Source organism: Bradysia coprophila, unplaced genomic scaffold, assembly GCF_014529535.1.
Source record: "Bradysia coprophila strain Holo2 unplaced genomic scaffold, BU_Bcop_v1 contig_232, whole genome shotgun sequence".
Taxonomy (NCBI): Eukaryota; Metazoa; Arthropoda; class Insecta; order Diptera; family Sciaridae; genus Bradysia; species Bradysia coprophila.
This window is the reverse complement of record NW_023503493.1, coordinates 3652278-3678375: the sequence shown is the minus strand read 5'-3', so window position 1 is coordinate 3678375 and position 26098 is coordinate 3652278. Positions and strand designations below refer to the sequence as shown.

Genomic DNA, 26098 nt, shown 5'->3' with positions numbered 1-26098 from the left:
TGTAGGCCAAATGTACATAAACGAGCCATTCAGTTGCAGCCACCATACTAACCGCAACGATAGGACGTTAACCGGTAGAAAAATTCCATGTGGAACTTCGTCTGACAGAGGAATCGAACCCGGATTATGTCGGTGGAAGACCAGCGACTAACCACTGAACCATCCCATCCGTAAGCTGCATATGTCATCAGAATTTATATGTCCGTTGCCACCTGTCCTCAAAAAAATCCTTTCTGACACACTGTGTTGACAAACAAAACCATCCTTCTATTTCCGGTTAATCATACATAATCTCCATATTAAAGTCAAAGAGGGTAGAAAAACCGTTGAAAAATAATTAATGAGAGACTTTTTCAGCTTTTCACACTTTTTGTGCTTTATGGGACCATTATGTATATGGTGTACACCACACACATGCATATACATATAACAATCTAACTCTTAGGATGTATGAATAAATGAACAACAAAAAAAGGAGAGATGCTGTGTAACATACAACTGCCATTTTCAACATTCACCCATTCACCTATCCAACTCATAATGCGAACACTTTCAACTCAAACAAAAATTTTATGACTCTGAAATTTAAATTAAATAAAATAAAGTTATACGGACGGTGAATGTGTAGCAAAGTATGCCAGCAGAGTGGAGAACAACAACACATACACACCCATACACACGCAAATGGTGAGTTTCATGGAAATTATATTTCTGTTTCGGAGTTTACCTGTTCAAAATTGTGTCCCTTTAACGCTTCAGCGGCTTCGTATGTCCTCTGTATTTCAGTTATGACATGCCGTGCTCTTTTAATTAAAACTTCGTCAGAATTTTTTAGTGCTGCATCGGAATGTAGAACGTTTATGGATGTACATATGGAAGTAGAAAAGGCAAAAAAAGAGTCAAATTATTTTTCTTTTTTTACATTTCATTGTTTAACAGTTTTTTCTAGTAGTGAAAAACCTAACCGAATAACCCTAACCGGGGTGAAGTGTCCCGTTCATAAATTAGTAATTATCGGAATGTGGATGTGATGATAGAATGTGGATTGTAAGGTGAATGGATGCCTCACAATAGTCAAGTTTTAAGTTGAAACTAGTCTCGAAACATTGTTTATAGCGTGCCCCTTGCGAAAATTGACCGTTACGTACCACTTTTCCCTTGCGAAAATGATCCATTACAAGAAGGAATATTTTCGGTTAATTTTACGTAAATTCGTCGGTGATAAACTTTCGCATTAAAGGCAAGCAATAAACCAGAATCCATTGGATGCTGATAAGTTCAATTTGGAAACAGCTGAAAAAAGGAGTTCAAAATTTCATCAGTTCCAGGTAACTGTGTCTCCATGTCACCAATACAATAGCTGCCACAGCTGTGTCTCTCCATATTAAAAATTCAGCTGTGGTACATAACATAGATTACCTGGCGACAAGGTTACCTGCAACATACTCTTTTTTGTCAGCGTATTCGTAGACTCACTCGTGTGTTTTTCGAGCAACAAGCTTCGGAAACTATTTTGAGAAGTGTGGTTGGATATCCTCGCCTCGAATGTATAAACTCTACACTTGTCGAAAATGCAGCTACCGAAACTTGTTGGTAATGCATTATTTTCGCCACATGCAATGTAATCTACCATTACGGTATGACTGTAAACCGCACTAATTTCAGTCAAACAATTACTTCTCATTGTTACCTGACAAATTGTCCAATTTCGCGTCCCGAAAGCTCGTCAAATTCATCAAACTTAAAGCTTCAGCGCACTGCTTGCGTCTAGTTGGATATTCACTGTCGGATAGTTCGTGTCGAACATTTGAATTGCAAATTAAAATTGCTAAATCGTCGCTGGAAAATGGTATCTGTTGCGTGGCAAGAGACCTGTGAAAATTGTGTTTGATGTGTGTTTAGTATGAACAATGAAATCCTGGATTTTTGTTGATAAAACCATCGAGATGTTTGGCTAGGGTGTAGGGTAATGACAAGGCAATTGACAATGCATGTCACTTTAAGTGATTTCGATAGAAGAATTGTTCGGGGGGAAAAAATGGAAATAACAAGGTTTTTGTTTCGGGTCAGCGTTTGTGTTACGGTCACAATTTCCAACTTTCCTCCGAAATTTCAGCCTATGACTATTTTCTCGCCTGAACTGTCATCAGAAAAAGAGAGAGCGCAACAAAACGCCATCTCCTCGCAATTTCGCTCTTTTAGGAATTTCCTATTTTATTAACAAAAACATCGATTTTCGAAAACATAAAAAGTGACAGTTCGAAAGAGAAAAGTTCTACTTTGCCCCCAAGAGAGAGATATTGCTGCATTTCTCTCACTAGAAATGTCTATCGACGAGTCGTCAAGAAAACATAATTTTCACATGGCTAATTGAGGGAAAACAAAACGCGCGCATGAAAAATTATATGTTTGCCTTCGGTAGAAAATGGGAAATTTAAACTCGAGTTCTTCGAAACTTTCGCTCTTGTTGGAATTTCCCAATTTCCCCCCTTGCTATACAAATAATTATTGCTTCAAACTAGTGTCTAAAATGCCACCCTTAAAGACCATGGTGACAGTGGTAAAGATACTCAAGAGTCTTGTCACACCTTTGCTTATGAAATAGTCTAGCGAATCGTAAGCGAAATGTAATTTTCCATTGAGTTTTCAACCAAAACCAAATCTTCATTATCTACGTTATTCTTCACAAACAGCACACGCAGACCTAGCATCCCATGTCATAATTAAAAAGTACTCCAATTTCATCTCAATGTTGCAGCCGCCCAACTAAATCCAATTTATGTAACGACGCAACCGGATAAAAATGCCATTCGTTCATTTTGGAGAGTCACATGGCAGAATAAATTAACTCGAGATAATTATACGGAGAAGTTGATTGCATGAACACAACGAATTACCCCCTTTAATTCCACGAATGACTTGACCACAAATGTTCAATGTGAAGATATGATTAGTTTTCCAGTCGAACATACCAATTTGTCTCCCAACGGACGTATAATTTTCCTTAATTACAGTGGTCAAGGCAGAAAATTTAACGTTGAGAATGTTCTGTTTGGAAACGAAAATTTCAATCCTCTCCGCTTTGAGCAGCGAAAATTTTCATATATAAAGGAATTCAACGAATAAAGTTCATTCAAATTGAGTGTGTGTGTCATAGCCGGAGTGAGAGTCGTCCTGTGCTCTGAGCCAGAGTTGTGTACGTCATGGCAACGCAAATTTTGCAAACCGAGCGCTTCATAGCCCAAAAATATTTCTTCAGAGTCCAAAAATGGGGTTGGAAAGTGGTCGGATTCTGGCCGGGCATGGACAATATTCCATCGCTACGGATAGGTCTGGCGATTGGGAATAGCATCGAAGTGTTGATATACAGCGTGTTCCAGCTCATGTATTGCTATGAGAGCTCCCACAATTTAGTTTTTGTGCTTGATGCATTAACACCGGTTCTGACACAAATTACGACTGCTATGAAGGTGCTGATTATCGTTGCGAGGCGTGAGGATCTGAAATTTGTTTTGGATTACCTAAAGCAATCATTTTACTATGGTACAGCCGTTGTACAGTTTTCTATTCACATGATTCGTCTAACGGTATGGCATTTCGCTCTGTCCATTCAGATAAATCCAGGGAAAGCGTCAAGATTCACGGCAGAGCATCAATCATCTCGTTTACATTTGGACTGACTCTGGCTGTTTTCGCGAATCTAACGAATTTGTTCTTTTGCCTTTTACCGATGGTCAAGGACTCGTACCGATTGCTGATGGGGATCGAACGGAGCTACGATTTGCCATTCAAAGCTGTGTAAGTCTATGAGCCGCCGCAAATTTTATTTTCAGATCCGAGCAATGCTATGATCAAACTGTTGAGGATAATGCAGATCCACAAAGAGACACTGAACTCAAGTTTCCGGTGAATTCGAGTGCAGTGCAAGTTCACTTTGTTGTAGCACTTACGGTATAGAAATCGTTAGCGATTCGTCATGTGAAAAATGGCGCTGCACTCAAATTCACCCGAAACTTGGATCTGTGGATTTGTCTCCAATGTTTTTATGCTTTGGCTACGGAATTAACGACTTCGACAGCCTTGAGCCGAAATGAATTTTCTGAGATCGATCTGGAAAAGTTAGTGCAGGTCTAAAGATGAGTAAGTGGTTTCACGAGAGACTGAGGAGGAATCTCTCAAGACAGACTTGTAGCCTAGACACGCTTCAAAATTGTTAACATAAGGGTTCGTTCATAAATTACGTGACGTGAAAATTAAGATGCTCGCTTATGACCCCCTCCCTCTGTCACGTGCGTTTCGTAATTTATGAACGAACCCCAAAACTCTAAAAAATTTTCTCAGTTTCCCGTTCAACATTTTCTGGTCACCACTGTTCGAATTCATATTTGTGACTTCGGTCTACAGTGGCATTATGACCGCCACCTCAATTTACAGCACAGATGGCTTGTTTCTGGGGATTTGTGCACACATTTCCAGCGAATTCAAAATCATTGGATCACGAGTCAGCACACTGATTGAGGACGAAATTGGTATTTGAGAGTAGCTTTACCTCCCGGTTACAATTAACGTTGCCGTACATTTCGTGCCACACAGGATCCCATCAATCAATCGAAAAATTCTCGAAAGAGCAAAATGACCGTCTGTATAAGAAGCTGACGGCAATCATCGACGATCACAGTACAGTTATCGATGTGTGCCAGAAAATGTCCCGATGTCTGTCGCCCAATGTGTTGATTCATTATTTCACATCAGCCGTCATCACATGCATCTGCTGTCTGATGATACTCCTGGCTGAAGGAGCAGCGAAAATAATCTTCGTGAACTACATAATCGCATCGACGACCCAGGTGTTCGTGTATTCGATCAGTGGTAATATGCTTGAAGACGCCAGCACCGGGATATATTTCACGGCGTACGATTTTCCGTGGTACAAATGCGACGAACGTATTCGTCGAACGATCCAGATGATAATGATTCGGAGCCAGAGGAAAACTGCCATTGATGTGCCGTTCTTCGAGGCTTCGTTGGAGACGTTTAGTGCGGTGAGATTGTGAATGAGTTTAGTCGATGGAAAAAAAATAATTTTTTTGGCCAATCTGTTCTCTCTAGATTATCAGAACAGCAGGTTCATACATTGCCCTACTTAACACGTTTCTATAAGCTCATTGGACTTGGATTCGGATGTCATAGACTAGTCGATGCTTTGCATTTAAGGGAATTCTAATAGATTCGTTTTTTCATAGTAGAAGTTTTATTGTTAGCTTTAGAGGACATCTCGACTCATGCTGGACAAGTTCTTGGGGGAGCTGTTGCTCACAAAATTTCTGTTTTAGATGAGAATGCATTCATGTTAAGTAGTGAATCGGTTGTGAAGGAAATGAACCGATTAAGGGGTTGTTCACATATTACGTCATGCCATAATAAGGGGTACAACGAAATGCGACGGTTCTAACAAATTTGGGTCAAAATTGACCCTTTTTACGCGACGGAGGGGAATGTAAAAAATTCCATAAAATAGCGTGACGTAATATGTGAACAGCCCCTTAGAAAGGAATTACTTTTATTGCGTGCCCTATGCGAAAGTTGACCATTACATGACAGTTTGCCCCCTGCAAAAATGATCCATTACGTGAAGATAAAATGTGACGGGAACTCAATTGTGGTTAGATCAACTTTCGTATGGGGTAGGCAAGAAACCAGAATCCCTTGGATGGCTGCTACGTAAACTCACTCGTGTTTTTTTGACAACATGCTTCGACAACTGTCTTTTTAACACGCTTACTTGAATAAACCCGGCTTCGGCTCGCATTTAGAAACTCTACAATTGTCGGAAAGGCAATCACCGACGCAAGTTGCTCAAACAACACACGAGTGAATTTGCGAGTATAGCAAAGTTGTTACCTCACGTAATGCATTACTTTCGCAGCATCCAATGTAATCTGCTATTCCCTTACAAAAGCACCAACAAACTTCATCTTTTACTGTAAATGCACATTCTTAACAGGAAAATGGAATGTCAACAGACATGAACGTTAAGTGACAACATTTCAAAATTAAATTAAAATTGAAATGAAAGAGTACCTTTGTTGGTCTAGGGGTTAACTTGTCACATACGGCTGTTCATCTGTTATCGATGACGACGACAAAAATAATGACAAGCTCTGGGTAATAGGGTCTTTCATATAGTTAAGTGAATGTTAGAAAAATTGAAGTACAAGATTTGAAATTAACAAATTAAAAATACTTTGATCGATGGAAGTAACAGACCCGGTAATAATACTGGTCATATGCTTGCCGTCTATAACAGGTTAAGACAACGATGTGCAAAGTACAAGGCTCGGGTTCCATTCCTCAAGTCTCGTAAAACTTTGTAAAACTACGTTCAAAGGAGACCAATACACACTCAGTACACACCGTGTGTGCATTGGTTTCTGTTAAAATCTACTTTTCTGAAATGAATGTAAAGTACCAGCTATGGACTAATGTCACTGCGGTGGACACAACGATTTGTAAAACCGCCTCAAACGCATTCATTTTCATATTGTTTTGACACAAATAATGAATGCGTTCAAGTCGACCGATTTTGAAGAATTGACCATACCTTTACATTCATTCCTATTTCGGTGGTTTCGGTATCAGATCTATGCAAATGTTATTCCCTTATTCAACGTAGGTGTTAGAAACGGCACATTAAACCTAATAGCCTCCAGTACACTGAATATATAAAATGCTGCAAAGCACAGTTACAATGAAAATGGTTTTTGTTATTTTTCTTTGAAATTCTTGCGAATTCGAGCTTATTTGAAGAAAAATTGTGGGGGAAACTGTAGCAATTATGTGCGCTTAATGCGTTCGTAAAAAAATTGAATTTACCGTCTCTAATGCCAGAAATGCTGAAAATCCTCTGCTAATTCCTTAAAATCATTTTCTCAAAATTTCATTATTTCTAAACGGAAATTGATAACACCATTGCATTCATAAATGACGTCCGCTTTTTCAGTGTTGCCAGCAGACTCAAATCTATTAATAACTCGGCAAATATGCATTTTCGTGAGTCAAATATGTGTTTTACCATATTGCCACTAGCTCGAACACTCATTCTATCAACGTCAAAATAGCCTCCAAATTTCAAAAATGTATGCGTATACGATTGCATGTGTTGTGCGTTCTAATTCACACCATTCACACTAACAAATCATGACTACTGTCTTTCCGAAAGAAATGCAACGGCGCAACGCTTATTAAGATAGCATTAGCCTCCAAATATTTCTTGTGTTCATGCTAGTAGCAGAGCTGTTGATCTACCCCATATGCCCTAACTGGAGGGTAGAACAAACATCAGACTCTCCAGAACGCATATCTAGCGATTTGTTAATGATTGAAATCTGCTGACAGCACTGCAAAAAGTGAACGTCATTTATGAATGATCCCTATAGCTAGAAGCTAGATGTACAAAAATGGTACAACCGTACAACGCTTGGGCACACACAGAAACGATAGGGAAGAAAATGTGAAATTCAAATTTTCCCCCATCCACAAACGGTGTTTTGGTTGCACTACGAAGTGAATTTTAATTAGATATTCTGCGGTTGATTATCTCGCTCCCCCGATACAAAATTGTTTCTAATAAATTCGTTCGACCGAATGCAATGGAAAATATTATTTTGCCGGAGTGAACAGAAAATTACAATTACCTGATGCAAAATATCTCGATGAATTGGTTTTAAACTACAACATAATATTATGTGTGCTGAGCTGCCGTAGCTGCCGCTTATTTTATATAGATTATTAACCTGTGCTATGTATAGATGTGCACGGTACATTATAATACTTACTGACAATCAATAAGAAGTGCATGTTTCTGTTTCCCCATTACCGAAATTAATTGATCCATAATGCCACAAGGCATACCAGCGAATTCATGTTCAGCCTTTTGGCATATCAGTGCTTTGTCGGTTAATCTGTATGATATCAACCGAATTATAAAGTTTATACATTTGAAAATTACCATTTGCAGTGGACTGGGTGGGTTGTATGAGTAAGAGTATGCATGCATTCATTCTCGTTGCGAAGCCCACAAATATACGTATATAATATGCATGCACACTCATAGCCCATAACCGCACAACGAATTAGCAAAATTATTTCTTTTTACCATCCTCGTAGTCTGGCGGCTTTGTGTCGAAAGTATGGCGTTACGGTGAAGTGTATAAGACACTGAAGGTAATGCAGATCCGCAAAAACAAACTAGCTCTTCATTTCCTTCATTGTAGCACCTACGAATCCAAGAGAATTTTCGCAGTGTTGAAATAATTTTTCAACATTCGCATGCTGTCGTATTCACCACATTCCATCAATTCTACAGAAATCGTAGAAAGCGCTGCACCAAACGAAATATGTGAAATATATAGCAAATTCACCTAAAGCTGGTGGCTTTTGTGATCCGCCGGATATTTTCATTGCCTTCAGTGTTTATATACATTTCGTTAAGGAGGATGCGAAAATTGTGGATTGTGGAACCTGAACGTTTTTTTCAAGCGAAACTTACAACTGGAACCTTCCAGATATTACCCGTAGTCTGAAGATCCGATTGGACTGGATTTCTCCATTGTTTGACATATGATACAAATCACTTTACAGCGGAAAGTGCAATTGTCTCAGCTACGCAAAATATCTCGTGTGTTTTCGGTTTCACTTATTTGTTAAAAAATCAATTCAAATTACCCGCCCTTTTCTTCTATATTTTCTCCCGTCCTTTTTGTATACGCAGGAAGTTCTGAAGTTCGTACTTTTTTGCGTTCTTAATTTGTAACCGTAGCTTCGAGGCGTACGTATTGAATTTCTTTTGTTCTATTTCGAATATGACATTTGTAAGGCCAGTAAATGTTCACTTAGGGCTTACAACCGTTACCGCGGCTCTTACGAGTAAATACGAAGAAAATTCTGATTTTCGAAAACTTAGGTTCCACAATTTCCACAAGGGACAACCCACTATTGGGATTAAATGTCAAGTGATTGTCTCGAATGGAATTTCCATTCCCTTCCACTGTGGGTTCATAAATTATTATAAACAGCGATTAATGCGAACTACATTTCCCTTCGAAAAAATGGATGAACTGTCACGCGTGACACATTCACCCTCTGTTACATAATTAATGAACGAATCCTCGCGAATCAACGTTTTTCCCTTTCAAAACTTCCACCAAGCGACCAGACTACTTCCACGATAATTTCATTTCGGATCTACTCACGTCAATGTCGATTTACCCGGACTCAATGCCTCCAGGAATGTTAATGTGGACATTTCCAGTGCAGCGCTGGATGACAAACCGCCACCAACGGGAACATTAGTCATAATAACCGCATTAAAGCCTGGAACTTTGGCCACCATTCCAGCGCTACCATGAATCACGCCCTTGATGTAGTTCGCCCATCTATAATCATATAAATAAAATATTTTCACATTACACACGGAGTGGGAGATGGATCGGTGTTGTTATAAAATACTTTATACGATTTGGACGTGGATGGCGGTGGTGGTGGTACTGGCTAAATTTATCTTCGTTCTTTTTTTTTTCCTTCTTCTCTCTATCTAGTTTCGAGGAATATTTCCGATATTATATTCCGTCAGTTCTTTTTTCGGAGCGAAGAAAGTTTGTGCTGGATGATGGATGCAATGTAGTTTCATATAAAAATACAGATTCTAGTTTAAACATTATACCCATCCGAACTGGTGCACAGTACATCCGTATGTGTATGATATAAAGTACCGACTCTTCGGTTTGGTCATGCATGGTATTGGTATACGCAAAGTTATATAATGTGCTCGAATGATAACTTGTTGTATATGGGTTTTTGTTGAAGGGAATTTATTTACGTTTCGTAGTTTTCCGTTCTTGTTTGCTAATACAACAGAGTGATGTATGCACCCCAGAGGGTAAGTGTGAATATGAAAACTTTTGGATTATAATGCCAACGTTGATGAAGAGTTACAAACTGTTTACCGAATTTAATGGTTTGATCACATTTTCGTGTATTGTGACTATCAATGGAAAAAATACCACAAAAATATTGAAATCCGTTCAAATCGAACTGTCGATGCCGAGGCGACGCGACGCACTGTTCGTAGAAGTATGGAGAAGTGCTCATGCTAAATGTTAGGACTTCATCTACTACTTCGTTTGAGCTTGGAAAAAAATGATAAATTAGAGACGCACCGCTAAGTTACTTGTCGTAATTTATGTTGGTCCCACATCGTGGAAAATTCAAATTAGTTGCAAATTGAAGGTAAACTGAAGCCAAATAGAGAATTAAAATGAAAAATAAAATTTTTAATGAAAAGCCTGTCGACCTAGACCAGCTGAATATCGAAAAACTTGAGTTGACTGTCATCTGGGGAGGACCTTTCAACAAATATTAGATTAAATTGGATGCTGTGAATGTAATTCACGAAGGGCCCGTAACCGTAGAAAATTTTTTTTGAACTCAAAAGAAAATTATTTGTCAAAAAAATCCTCAAATTCGAAGAAAAGTTCTATGAATTTGAAGAAAACCCTAAAAACCGTCCACAAATGCTTCGACAAGAATAAATCTTTTGATTCCTAGGAAATACTCAGAAAATCCTCTGAGGATTTTATTTTAGAAAATTCTTTTTAACAAACCCCATCGGTACATTCCATGAGGTAAACATTTTGTAACTGTGTTAAATTTGTCGAAAAACAGTTTCCGAAGCAATTTGTCGAAAGACACACGAGTGATCGTCCGAGTTTCCACATTGAAATTTACGTAAATTTCTTCATGCGTAATAGATCATTTTAGCAGGGGGCGAACGGGTCTGTAATAATCAATTTTCTCATGGAGTGGGCAATCAAAGTTTCTTTTCATTTGTCTTTACCGATGCCGATTTTGACACCTACTGGGATTTTCTACGATGCGTGACGACCTAGGCATTGCCTGTTTCTATAAATTTGATTCTATCAAATTCACACAAATTCTTAGAAAATCCCTAAAACTACCAACTTTTTGAATTTTAAATTTTGGAATTTTCAATAATTTGAAAGAATTTCCTAAAAATAGGCCCTGCACTACGGCCTTCAGCGCCGTCTAATATAATTTGTCTCAAACATATGGTAACTGAGTCCACTAGTGCCATTGGTGCCACGGAACCATTAGAATCACTTCTTGTGCAGTCATCGTAAAGTATAGTCAAATTTGTATCATCAAATAAATCAATTTTGTATATAAGATCGGAACCCCAAGATTTCTCAATTGTCACTGCCCATCCAAATCACAAGTTCATTTTCCATCAAGAAATCCATTTGAAATAAATTGTGATCGAAAAGGATTAATTCGATTAAGATTGTTCACTGACAAAAAACGAATTCTGGCTGATTCGGTGAAATGCATGTTTGGTGAAACTAATGAAGTAAAAGATTTCGCATCACGAACAAAGCAATGAACGAAAAGAAATGTGTAAGCAACGTGGTTGATATTCGTGATGGTTACATCAAACTCTAAATATTGTCTTGTTCAGACCGTACATACATCTAAAGTCATAATTATTTTGCTGAAACATTGAAACGCATAAAAACCCGATTTCCACTTAAAACTTTTCGATAAAAATCGAAGTTATTATTAAATGTTCGTATTTTACGGCCACTGGACACTTCCATATCCGCATTTAGCATTCTGATTTTTTTTTGGTTCGTCTTCTGGCTTTGAGAGGCATAAAAACGAGGAAATTCCAGAACGTGACTTGAAAATGCAATGAAAAGTGGAAACAAAAAACGCTCATGATTTCCTGTCCGATTTTTTTCCTCTTTTTCAACTCTTTTCTGTCTTTGTATTAACAGTCGTTTTTTCTGGGTGTGCGGCTTTAGTGGATGATGGCTGGTAATACGTAAATGGCGGTCATCATTCGTGTGTAACATGTGTGGTTGAACATACATTTTACAGTAAACGTTGGCAAAATCCTAAAATGAAAGAGGCAGCAAAAGCCGATGAGGAGGGTTCAATACGGGACTTAATCGGATTGTAATATTTGAGGCAAAATGGTTTGCAGATTTTCTTTCATGGCAAAATTGAAACCGATGTGTACAATGACAGACAGTTAATAGGCTGAAAGAAAGTGATGCGCAACCAAAATTGCCGAAAATTTCGCTTTATATCAAAAAAGTTTCATTTTTTTATAATTCGCTAATGTCGCACAGGTAACTTTCTATTACTACGATTACTAAAATTCTCTCCGGAACTGAACAACTTTATGTGCTCATCTGTCTACACTAATAATAATGGATGTAGTGGTAGTCAAGCAATACAAAACGAAAAGTTTTGAGTGTTTAAACAAACAATCAATTCAAAGCAACTCGACACTCCATCATCACCATTTTTCATTTCCCCAAAATGAATAATTTATGCCATAGAAAAGAGTCGGAGACTTTTTGCGGTGGAAAAATTTCATTTGTTAAATTTGGTGTCACTCAACATTACATTTACCTCAAAGCTGTGTTCGCTCCGAAAGCGAACAGATTTAGCGATCTTAAACGGTTCTCCACACAAATTCATGACAAATGTGTATGCATGTCATGGGAGGCGGGTGGAGAGAATGAAGAGATATGGATCTGAGTTTTGTTTTTACATCGGTAAGATATTCCATTAACAATTTTTGTGCGTATCTTAACCGCCGTCCGCCCGAAGAATGACAGTGTTTTTTCGGTGCTTTCACTAGGCCTGTAATATATTACTCAACATGATGATGACAATGAGAAGAATTTTTGTTATATTAAAGTGAAAGGAAACGCAGGAAGATTTCCTTTGTCATTTCATTGTGTCCCGACATCGCACGAATGTGAAACTTTAATGGAAAGATAATCTTCTCTGGTTGTAGACAGAAACACAATTTTTTCCCTTCTTCGGTTGAAACTTTGGAAGCATTTGTTGTGAAAAACGTTGTGTTTATTTCAGGAAAAAGGATAGAAATTGCATATACAGATTCTAACTTTTGTACCTCGTTGAACAAATACCACTACATTGGGACTTGATAACACCTTGGTGCTTAACACAGCATTGGAACTTCTTGCAACCTTGAGTCTTGATACAGCCTTGGAACTTGATTCAACCTTTGGACTTGATACAACCTTAAGACTTGATTCATCCTGAGGACTTGATACAACCTAGGGACTTCATTCAACCTTTCTAACCTTTGAACTTCTTTCAACCTTAGGACTTTTTGCAACCTTTAGACTTGATATAACATTGGGACTTGATATAACTTGGGTACTTCATACAACGTTGGGACTTCTTGCAACCTTGAGTCTTTATACCACCTTGGGACTGGATTCAACCTTAGGACTTGATACAACCTTAGGACTTGATACAACCTCGGAACTTAATACAACCTCGGTACTTTTTACCACCTTTAGACTTGATATAACATTGGGACTCGATACAACCTTCGGACTTGATACAACTTTGGAACTTCGTGCAACCTTAGGACTTGATACAACCTTGGGGCTTCATGCAACCTTGAGACTTGATTCAACCTTAGGACTTAATACAACCTTGGAACTTAATACAACCATGGGACTTGATGCAACCTGGTTACTTCTTGCAACCTTGGGACTTTTTGCAACCTTGAGACTTGATATAACATTGAAACTCGATACAACCTTGGGACTTGAAACAACTTTGGAACTTCATACAATCTTGGAACTTCCTGCAACCTTGGAAATTGCTACCATCTTGGGACTTGCCGTTGTAAGTTGAACTGATTCACATCAAAATAATTCACACCAACCTTACAATCCTAAACGTGGACACGTCAGTAATGTGCCGATGCTGTCACACCGACAAATTACAAATGAGTTGGGAAATCCAGCTTTTCTTGAACAATTCCAGCGGGAAATCAATTATATTTGTAAGGACAAAAGGACAGGAAAATATTATTGTAAGACGAATTTGCTGTGCTTGGTTAACTTTATTTGTCATTTATCATCTCAAAAATCTGTGATGACATAGGTAATAATTACAAAACAATGATTTACGGACACAACTACTGTAATTATGTCTGTAGTTGCGGCTTAAGTAGATACACAAGTCTCAAACAATTCCATTGTATGGACCCTTTACTCGATGTGTTTGCAATAAATTGACTTAGGGACAATTTTCCCTTTGTAGCCTATAAATCTAACCCTTTTTCCTAATGAGCTTTTCATAAGTTAAATGTCGTACACCTTCTTCACATCGGAATTTATTTAAAGTCAACACAAAAATTTATTGCCTGGTATTAGCATCGAAATGCCATAATGCAAAACAAGGAGGGAAGGAGAGGGATTTTCCGAATACACAAAAACGAAAAACTTAAGTCATGGAATGACCTTTTCACCCATGCGACCCATATAATTCAAATAATTAGATCTGTACAGCAATTTAGTTCTGCTTTTGTTTCTATTTATGTGCTTCTACTGCTGTTGCTGTTGGTTCTGTTTTTTCACAGTTGAAGTCATCAGTTAATTGGAAAGGCCGGGGATTTCTATAACGCCATTTATCCGCAGATATCATTCTAACTGTGGATTTACATAGCAACGTAAAAGTGACAGATGCAAAAATTTTCTCATACGGCAACTCGAAATTTCATTCATAATTTTAATTTTATGAATGAAATTTCGGGTTGCAGTATTTAAAAAACATTGCATCTGTCACTTTTACGTTGCTATGTAAATCCACGGTAAAACAACATTTAAAAAAACATTTCTGCACCCGAAACGGTTTCTGTTTGTAATTGTTGAAGAAAAGTCGTTGAGTTGGTTCATTATGGTCTTTTTGAATGGGAAAACATTTACTTTTACTCCGATTATGGAAAAATTCATTTAACCGTACATGTCGGTAGTTCACCGGGAACGAAGACGAACAATGAAATCAAATTTGTTTTCGAATAAAAAATTATAAGACCATCATCAGCCAACCGGTGAAGAGATTGGAAAATTTTTCGAATGGAGTTTTTGCAAAAACAGTTTTCCAATGGAAATAATTATTTTTCTCTCTCTCTCTCTCTCTGCCATTGTCTTTCGAAATTCCAGTAGTTGAGAAACAAAATGGAATGTAGCGGAATGAAAGACGCTTTTATGTGTGACCTGAATAGTTCGTTGTGTGGATGTGGATGCGTGGAACAATTATTGCATTTTTCTGTGGTTTCTTTTTTGTGTCCCGAATGAGCGACCCAGTTCTTTTATTTGTTGCATATGATTAATAGAGTTATAGCTACAGCTGCACTTAAACCCGTTTAGCTGTGAGTAATCGTTTGGAGGGAAATTCTTAGTAGTTTATATAACAAATTACAGAGAGAGTAATTCATAGATTTAATTGCGATCTTATTGGGGTAATTTAAGTTTCGTTTTATTTTTCATTTGTCCATAGATAAGCGAATGCGATACACTGTTTGATAAAGTTAGATTTGATAACGGTCTTTGAGATTAAAGCCTAGTAGCAACCCGTGCACGACGGTGAAAACTCAGGTACGTTTTTTGGGAGAAAGTTTTCCAATATTTTTCCATTTTCTTTACATTTTCCCGAATTAGCTGCTCCAAAATTCATTTTTAAAAATTCCGAAAAATTATGGAAAATGTGGGAAAACTCCAGAAAATTTGAGAATTTCCCCAAAAATAATCACTGCGAAAACTTAAAACCCACAACGAACGCATGCGAAACTAAAAATTGAATGAAACGACAAATTAATCAAAATATTTATCGATCTGCTGCAGAACATTGTTTTGCGTAAAAAAATCTGAAATTTCAAGAAACTTTGAATGCAATTTTTTCGGGTACCAGGAATAAACCCTCGAGAAATTTAACGAAACTTTGCGAAGTCTGACGAAAATGTGTAAAAACCTAATTTCATGCATTTCGCAGATAAAAGGCCTCGACGGGTACACGGAAAATTCCCAATGACTTTGCTAGTGCGAAGCTCTTTGCTCAGCTTTATGATTGGGCACAGTGTTTCACAGCTAATTTGTGGAATGTAAGTTTTCAGTAAGTTGGCAGTGAGTGAGAAAAAACCTAACAGATTAACCAACGCACTCCAAAACGAGCACAAGAACAGATTCGAAATAAGGGGCCTACTCGACGCAGTAGATCATCTTCAAAAGGTCGTCTGAAATGTCATCTACGGTAAGAATTAATGCCATTCCCGTTTAAGAAATCTTATACAAATGAATGAATGAACGAAATATTTAACGAAACTAAGTCTGAAAGTACCTTATCTTGAAGATGATCTGTAGTCAGAGTTTTAGTTTTGTATGTTAGTATAATACCACTGCGGGGACCAAAATAAAAGGCGTTTTGACAGTTAAAAAAATCTGTTCTTGTGCCTGACTCTGTCATCATTACATTTTGGTAGATGACATCAAAATATAGATTTGTTCCAAGGTCATTTCGAAATGTCTTTCATGCACAGACGACGACCTCAACTTTCAGGTTGACGAAATTTTAATGAAAAATTTACGAAGAAATTCGTTGACGTTTAGGTTATGTTCATCTCTGTCGATAAAATCGTTGTCGTTCGTGTTGTCAAAGTTCGGGTTTACAGTTAATCGGAACAAACCTATGACGTGTGCAATTTTTGATTAAGGCTGGGTCAGGTAGACCTGAAAAATACTGGTCAGATCCGATCAGATTATTGTTTTATCTAAATCTGTGATCTCAGGTTGAGCTGAAATTCTTGTGGAGTGGGAAACGTTGAAAGTTTTGATCAGATTTAATTTCTTTGTCTATTTGACTTGACTTAACCATGTCGGAAACGACATTTTTAATCACGAGCTCATAATGCGACACTCTTTACTTTGAAATCAAATATGAACAACGCCAGCAGGTAGCATCGTTTTCAAATCTTCGAAATGGCAAAATGAATTCAAAACAAAAAAAAATCTTTCCAATTCGATAATCTGATTTCCACTTTTTTCCCATTCGATTTTGTATTGCTTCGTCTCGTTGTGAAGAAACAAAAAAGCTAACAAAACGAACCAAAGAAATGAAAACTTTTTTTTTCTTTTTTTTATCTTTTTTCATAATCTGTTTATCGATCAGATTATTATATGGAAAAATATTACAATGACATCAAATTTCGTTTTATTGCAAAAATGTAATACAGATTTCATAGAAGAAAATGGCATCATTCGTATAATAATGTTAGTCGGGTTGCTTGCGGTTGCTGGCATCGCTTCAGGCTTAGAATTTGAATATTACCGATTTAACGTTCCAACGCACTTTCCATTTTTAATTTTTTTAGCGCACCCACGGCGTGAATTGATATGGGAACAGTGTTGTGGTCATCAGTTTTCAAACAATGTTCTCCGAATGAACTCGTCACATGTCGGCGAAAAATGTTTTCAAAATTTTGACATGTGTGAGCCATATGTCAAATATTACTCATATCTGGTGTAAACCTGTAGTAAACTCTGAGTTCTTGTACTTTTTTCATCCTGACCATGTCCTCGTCTGTCGGGGTCGTCATCCATAAATGATGTCCACTTTTTCAGTGCTGCCATCATCATTTAATCATTAATAGCCCGATAAAAGTACATTTTCATGAGTCAAATGTGTTTTCTTCACCCTAGCTTGGCGTTTAGAACACACATGTCATTGATTTAGTAATGCTGGCAGCACTGAAAACAGTGGACGTCATGTATGGATGACCCAATAGTCTTCTAGTGGCCGTTCAGTAGTGCTGGCAAATGGAACCCAAAAAATGCATGGTATCATTCTCTCACAAATCAATACAAACTGAGATCATTCTCTCACATAGCTGTCATTTTTTATAAGACGCGTTCTATCGCACAGTCGGAGCTTAAGCTTTGATTATCATTTCTATGATAAAAGCATGTTCGGTGGTAGGATTCATCCATAAAACACGGTTTTTTGTATTTGATTCGTCCTGTGCCATTTAGTAAGAGAGGTCAGATCTCAACCGCAGAGAGATTTAAACCGATTGTCAGATTTCTAAACAAACACCCGATTGAATCGGTTCAAGTCATGTGAAGTTGAGTGCATTTATTGCACGGCTAACCGACAAAATCATTATTGGGACAGTCAGTATTTAACTCCAACTACTTTCCCTCCTGGTACACGGTAAAATATTTCACTATTAAAAGGGTTTCATTCTCATTCTAAGACTGGGTAGCTGGGTATCTCAGCACAGACTACAAACAGCAGACTTGATTCCTTAGCTGGCACTAAATGGTAAATGGCACTAAACCACAATTTAAGATGAAACGACATGCTCATGAACAGTTTTATACTTCCGGTTTACAAGTAGACTCGAGGAAGTAAAATTTAACGACGAACGTAATTTGGATTGAGTTTTGAGTTAAATTTTAGTGCTACAATACCTCAACAACATAATACGACTTTAAAGCGGTTAAACATGACTCGTACGTAACCCAAATACGATCGATTTGTGTGCAAATGTCTAGCCTACATTTAGGCGAGATATCGGGTATTCGCCTAACTTTCCCATGTTACTATGTGTGAGAGTTCAAATCTCAACCGTAGACGGATTTGAACCGATTGTCAGATTTCTAAACAAAAACCCGATTAAATTGGCTCAAGTCAAGTGAGTGCACTCGTTATTGGCCGTAAAGGACTGTTGGTTAGGTATCTAAAAAGATACCATGAACACTAAATGATCATTAAAGGTCCAAGCAATTGCCCATTTAATGATTGGTTCAATTGATTATCTTCTTCCGGTTTTTTACTGAACTTTTTCAAATCAAAATCAAACATTTAGTGGAAGGACAAGCATTTATGATCCGGAAATGTATAAAATCAAAAAGTAAATTTTGTAACTCTGATGAGAACGAGAAATCAACTAAAAACCTCCAGGCGAACGAACCCATTTTTTGTCGACACTAATCAACCTTACTACCGGCGGTATTTGGTATTTTTTGCCTGGCTCCGGCAAAAACAAGACCCAGTGTATCGTTATCGAAACATTTTTTTCCCTCCCGTTTCGTTGGTGAAGGTATTATTCTTGGCAATCGTTTTGATTGTTATATCGACGACGACGACGACGACGGCAGAGAGGTATACACAATACGATATTAGGGTGGTAGGGGGGAAAATGAAATGAATGTTTATGTTAACTGGATCATGTGTATGTTTTGTTATGTAATATGGAGGGATACATTTATGAAACATTATCAGGTAATTTGGTTGTTTCAGGTTTTATGTAATGAATTTGATATGAGAGAACATCATCCCGAAAAAGGTATCGAATAGATATGTGTTACGTATACGGAATGTGTGCGTTTCGTTTGATATAAGCATATGGAGATGTTGTAAAATGTTACGATACGACCTTTTCATGATATCGGGGAGTAATTTAGTTGTAAAGTTATTCGAAAATGCGTAGCAACATCGACATCATTTCGACAGAAGAGACAATTTATACTTCTTTCTTTATCAGATATCGTTTTACCGTTACCGTGTGACACACAAACACACACCCCGGATGTTTTATAAATATTCATACGAAACAATTCAGATATAAGACCGCCAGAACAATTGGTTCTGGTTAAAGCGAAATTGTTGTAGATCGTGGAGATGGGTTGTCATTTGGGTGAGAAAATCAAATCTAATGAAAATCTGCAGAGCAGATAAATTTTCGTCGTGTCAATGGTTGCGAGGATGGTTGTGGGAAATTTGAAAGGATCGAAGGAAAGCTAAGTGGAGGTCAATTGGTCTATTGGTTTCCCTTGATTTCTGCATTGTCGATTCCTGGAATTTATATTTTCTCAATCTGATTGCACGTCCTACTGCACAAATGAGGAAGACCAGTATTGGAGGGAAAGTTGACCTATTTCATCTGTCAAAAGTGACGTTTTAAACGTCCAAAAATCAAATATTGTAAGTGGTGACAAAGCGATTAAAAGTATTAATCAGTTGGTGAGACTATGCAAAATGCATGAAAAATGAGAGTTTACATCAGGTTTACAGTACTTCGAGTGACAGCTGTCAAATAAATCTATATTGTTTACAGTGTCAAAATTTGTATGATCCAGTTTAAGTACTCTATTTAGAGTGCTACTCATGCTTGGAGTGCGTTGATCAAATGCTTGTTTTATTTTCCTCATAGACTTTGATCGGTCAAATTTGACAAAAACAATTACGAAAACAACGTTCATGTTGGACCTGGCCTTAACAGGTTAAAGCGCCTTACATCGCATGTAAACATTGCAATACTAAACCGCTTGAACCTGGCCTTCACAAAAAGTTGCAAACGAGTTGCAGAGTTGCAAATCGTGTGGTTTGCCCCTCGTGTAAACCACTCACTTTTGAGTTATTTTTTCAGTTACATTGCATGGTCTAACTGAACAGCTGTAAAGGCGAGTACAGAGAAAAACCCTTGCAAAATTAGGGTTTACAGAACGTATGAAACAAAGATGTTTTCTCCGCAATTTTCACATGGATAAGTTTTTCAGACATTTTTTACGGTTTGTGTACTAAGTTTAGAGTAATAATATGGAAATACGGATAGTTTGGACTGTTTCATCCAAGGTAAATGAACACAAGTCCAATTCATTTTGTTAGGTTGCAACACATGCCAACACTCAATACTAAACAACGCAGCTCCAACAACATGATCATGCAAAATGTCACGGATGCAACATAACAAATCTTATATTCACCCGAAACTTTGGATCCGTATTTCTTGCTATTCCCTGAGAGTCTGCGTTACCTTCAATATGTATATTTACCTTGGTTTCATCATCAGGTTCGGTTTTGACGTTTGAAACGTCACTTTGATCCCATAACTAATATAATAATTGACCAAATGTTTCTCCCGTTACCGAGGGGGAAACAACAACGGAAAATCCTGTCCCACCATTCGCATTCGAATGCCATTCATTCATATTCTCCATTCATTCGCTTATATTTATGTCTCTTGATCACCGCTTAAATAGCCAATCTGACACAAAACGTCCACATTGCCGACTAATATAGAATTTCTGAAAACTTGTAGTTCAGCTGTGGCTACAACTTTCGATGGAACTCTAGTCCTATTGGATAATGAGCAAAATAGATGAATTCTTGAAGCGACTGAATTTCTTCACCACGAAAACATTCCGTTCATAGTTCATTTGAAGCATAAATATTTTCAGAATTCGAACACTTTTCGTTGCACAAATGTTAATGAATGCGAAATTCGTTTAAAGTTCCCGTTGAAACGGAATTCGCAGTGATCCGACCGTGCGGTTAAAGCTTAATTTACAATCTCTATGTGTATGGACGGGCTAATATCATCCAAAGAAAACTAATAATGCCATTCGATTGCAAAATTCAATATTTTCTTGAATGCCAAGCATAACTTCAATAAAATTAAAATAATTTGCCCCCTTACCCCCGAAATACACACAATCCACTCGGCTCCACCAATTTTCATTCTGCATGCGGAACGGGATGAAGGCAAATATAAACTTTACTCATTTGTATGCAAAAATGGATGCACCAGTGCAAATAGCAAAGAAGAGAAATAACTTAAAGTTCTTCGTCTTCTTTATACAATTCAAGTCAACATAAAATAAATTTTCCGGTTTTTTCTCGTCGTCAATTTCCTTTCCCATTGTTGATGTTTTGTATGGAAATTGTTTGATTTTGCCTGGACCGCACTTCGACCGCAAATGTACACACACAGAGAGACATACATTGGTCTCTGTGCATGCCATTCATGAACTTGGAAGAAAATCTGCCTTTCCGTGCATATAAATGAATAAAATTGCAGACGGCATTGTCGAATGATTGCGAATTTAAATGTTATACTGTCCTCACTCCATCGAACTTATGGTCGACACTGAGGAAAATTTCGGCACATGTGAACGTATAGTACGTTGCAAAGTCGAAATGAACCGAAAATGTTCTTCTATAATGGATCATTTTAGCAGGGGCAACCTCGTATTAGACCTGAAGGCTGTGGTATTTTGAGTCCCTCATATGGTCCTCGAATTCTCTTGGATCCTAAAGGTGCCCACGAATACGAGCGACAAAAACTGTTCTGTGAATTTCCTGGAAAATTCATATTGTGGCATGTCAGACAAAAGGAAATCGGAAAAAACCACTTTTTGTCGTGGTAAGCCCTTGATCTGAAATTGGTGTCATTCGATGCCCACGGACCCCAATCGCCAGACAAAATTTTTTTTTGAGAACTGTGAGGCGCCAGACAAAAAGAAAACTCAAAATTGATCGCAATTTGTTGCCATAAGTCCATAACCTAAAATTGGTGTCGTTCAACGCCCACGGACCCCAATGAGCAGAAAAACACTCGCCAGACAAAATACATATGACGACCAAAACTGACCATTTTTGGACTTTTCATTTTGTCTGGCGGCTGACAGTTCACACTCAATTTTGTCTGGCGATGGTTTTTCTGTTCACTTTCAGATCAAGGGCTTACCACGACAAAGATTTTCCGATTTTCCTTTCGTCTGGCATGCCACAATATGCATTTTCCAGGAAATCACATTTTTTGTCGCTCGTATTCATGGGCACCTCAAAATACCACAGGCTTCAGGTCTATATGTAAAGGTCAACTTTCGCAGAGGTCAGGCGCGTAATCTAATATCAAACAAAGAATAATTTAAACAAAACAAATAAGAGATTAAATCTAACGATATAGTTATGACGATGTGCTTGCTGACAGATTGAACGACATAGATAGTCGTACATTGTAACAGCTCGTCAAAGACTACTTTGGTTCTTTTCAAAACTCTCTGTGTTATGAATTCTAATGCCTTCTTTTGCACGCTCGAATTTTCAGAGGATCACATCACTTTATTCTGGTTTATCGCGCAGAGCCACAGTATTTGTTGTTTGCTACTATACCTACCTATGCCTTCACGACAATAAGTTCAGTCAAAGTATGCAAATACACTCTGAGGATCATGACGCGCACAATTGATATGTCGCCTAAAAGTAGGCTGCACACAGATTCATCGTATTCGGGTGATATTCTACATATCCTACGAACTAAGCAGTGTGTACATCGTTCCAACCACCGTCACAAATGTGATTCACTCACTTAAAAGAATTTTGTCTGACACAGGAATCGAACCAGACACATTTTAGTGGATGGGTCGTTGCTCGTCCGTGAGCTGATCCTTTCTCACAGTGCCGCAACATGCAGAAAATGAACCACACATCGAGAAGGATATGCATACTATAAATGATGTTGATGAATCTTTTCGTTTTAAAAGGAATATATTTGCATTGTCAGAGAAGAGGAGACGTCCGACGGTTGATGGTTGTTTGCTGGAACAATTGTTTATTATGCTCCGGCTGAGGCACACACCGAAAAGAGGTGAAACACACACACACACATTTCTGTATGCCACATTGTAGACTTTTGTGTTTAGTTTGGCCTCATGAGCTGAACGGAAATGGACTAAGTTTTCTCATAAAATTGCCATCAGTTCATGTTTATTGTTTGCATATGTATACTATATATGTGTGTGAGTGTTATACATACATGTATGTATGGTATACTCGTATCCATATACGCGTTTTTATACTTCCGAATAAAACGAGAGACATAAATAAACTCGGGTATAATGTTATGGGTGCTGATGGTGAAGTAAAAGGAAAAGAGTTCCGCAGAAGCCAAGGCGTCTGTTGAATAGTTTTCTTTTTCTTTCCGTCTTGTTCCTTATATCTGTGGATGTTTATTTAACTTTTTCGATTTGTTGTTGATTGAGACGGGGGAAAAGTTTGATATGTTTGTTAAATAAGCTAATAATATTGTTTTATCTCATCGCTTTCAGTGCCTCTTAACCGATATATTAAATTTTATTATTATTATTTGTGTTGTTATCTATTATTACGGTTGCCTGTACGTTTTTTTTTGGATGGATTGGATGGATATATGTGTTATCATCGATATGTGTGGAAGTTGTAAATTCTTCAATGCGGATTAGATAATGGAACGCACAGTTGTGTGCGAGTTGGGATATGAGTTCCATTCACAATTTGACGTGGGAAAAGGGTAGAGACGTTCAAGCGATTTCAGATTGCTTTTCATACCAAGAGTGTAAGGAAGAAGTTACCTGTGCTACGAGTGTCTTTGTTTATTGGCGTTTTGCATGCTGCAATACAAATTGCGTCACTTGTTAGTTCAGTTTATTTCCGCTAGAAGTTCCACCTTTCGCTGTATGTCGTTCTAATACCATTCAGACGCATAGCCTAGCAAATTAGGTCGATGCTAGGATAGGATAGGATAAGATGGGCAGGAAAGCCGATCCTTTCCAAACACCCATATTAGCCATATTTTCGAGAATTTTTTGTGAATTTTGAATTAAAAATCGTATGATTCATCTATTAGAATATAGGTGTCGCCAGTAGGTGACATTTTAGAATCACGATTGTGACTTGCGCATGGATTACAACAACTGAGTTCAGCATTTTTTGGTGTTTTTTTTAGAGACCTATTACGGCCGATAGAGCTGGCTAGTGATAACTAACAGCAGAGACTGATCATTTACGATTAGGATAAACCCTATGAAATATGTCTGACACGGGAGTCGAACCCGTAACATATAGGTCGTGAGTCCATCACTCTACTGATTGAATTACCTGGATCGCTAGGTCGATGCTAGTGACACCTCTTTTTAAAATGCTTTACTACAGGGAGAGTAAAGTGAAATTTGACGTAACATTTAACGATATGTGGTGCTATCAAACCAGAAACCACCACATATACAGGAATGAGAGTCATAGAGAGTGACACATCCACCAACAAAAATTCCAGAGAAATGATAAGTTGGTATGGCTGTGGCGAGATAGAAGGAATCTGAGGTTAAAAATTGTGTACGGTATGGGAGACAATTACATACGAATTCTCTCAAGAGAGGTGCCAATTTTTTCGACATGCTCCTTCTATCTCGCCACAGGCGTACCAACTTATCATTTCTCTGAAAAGTTCACTTGCTTAATCACAAGATTATATGGTTAAAACACTGTTTCAATGTAGTGCGAAGAGAAGAGAGAGGTAAAGGACTTCGAGCTATCATGACAGGAGAGGCAGGAAATGGTCGTTTATATTGAGTTTTTGTCTCTATGAAAAGACGATTTTTGACGCGAGGTTTGACGTAAGGGCTTCCGAAGATGAATTTTACAGCTGTTTTGCACTCAAACAAACAAAAGTGCTTAAACGTCTTCATTGATTTATTCGAAGTCACGCTACAACCCAACAATGCCGCTCCAAAAATGTCCGACGTCATCCACAGAGACCCTAGCCTTAACTATTTTGGACCAAAATTTTGTGAATGAAATGTTTAACAAGTGTGGACGATTTTTGACGCATCGACTCAAAGTATATAAACACACGTCAAAGATGACGCAAACGTTCAGCGGATCACAAACTTTACAAAACCCAAGTTTCAGGTGAATATAAGATTTGTTATGTTGCATCCGTGACGTTTCGGGTTTCGCGTAATAATGTTGTTGGAACTGCGTACTTTTATCGTTTGTATATAGTTTTGGAACCGAATAAATTGAATTTGACTTGCGTGAGTTTTTGTGGATTTGAACGGATTAAGGAATTTGTTCATGTAGTGCCCGTTTGACAAGTGAATCGCCATTGGCTTTGAGGGGGTTTTGATTTTTTTTAAACATGGCCATACGCACTGTTGTCAAATTCAAGGTCTTTATAGGAAGGTCTCGCACATGTGCGTAGTAGTGTTAAAACCGTATGGAGACGTGCAACCAGTTTTGTTTCTTTGAACAGACCAGCTGAAAAACAGTTGAAGCGAATTTCTATCTAAATTTCACTGACGTTCGCTAGAAATCGATTGATTTTGTTGCCGTTTCACTATATCAAAAGCCAATTATAATCCAAGGCTGCAAACTTTGGGGAAAGTCCCAAAAGTTTCATCCTACAAATTCACCACCAGAAACAAATTCGATTTTGGTGAATTTGTTCATATGGAAAAGGAGTGTTCCCGCGTATCGGCGATCTTGGTGAACTCCCTTTAGTCTTTATATTATCAACGTAAAAACACCGAAGGAAATTTTATTCATTCGATTCTGTTAGACAAACTTAAGACAATACAACTCGTTA

At 37.8% G+C, this 26098-nt stretch overlaps 2 protein-coding genes across 3 annotated transcripts in view; one reads left to right on the top strand and one right to left on the bottom strand.

Moving 5' to 3' along the window:
• LOC119075961 (galactokinase-like) overlaps positions 1–26098 on the bottom strand; it is a 42818-nt gene that overhangs the window by 2187 nt on the left and 14533 nt on the right. Inside the window, exons 4-7 of one of the 2 annotated variants that reach the window (XM_037182542.1) lie at positions 9252–9434; positions 7836–7961; positions 1691–1872; positions 728–837 (exon numbers count right to left, since the gene is read on the bottom strand). In XM_037182542.1, coding sequence (XP_037038437.1) covers positions 728–837; positions 1691–1872; positions 7836–7961; positions 9252–9434 — 601 coding nt within the window. The remainder of the gene's footprint in view (positions 1–727; positions 838–1690; positions 1873–7835; positions 7962–9251; positions 9435–26098) is intronic. The other variant, XM_037182543.1, reaches the window with a different exon arrangement.
• LOC119075959 (odorant receptor 22c-like) lies at positions 3153–5248 on the top strand. Its single transcript, XM_037182536.1, has 5 exons — positions 3153–3543; positions 3615–3798; positions 4342–4529; positions 4594–5042; positions 5110–5248. The coding sequence occupies exons 1-5, from the start codon at positions 3204–3206 to the stop codon at positions 5158–5160; spliced, it is 1212 nt and encodes a 403-aa protein (XP_037038431.1). The 5' UTR covers positions 3153–3203; the 3' UTR covers positions 5161–5248.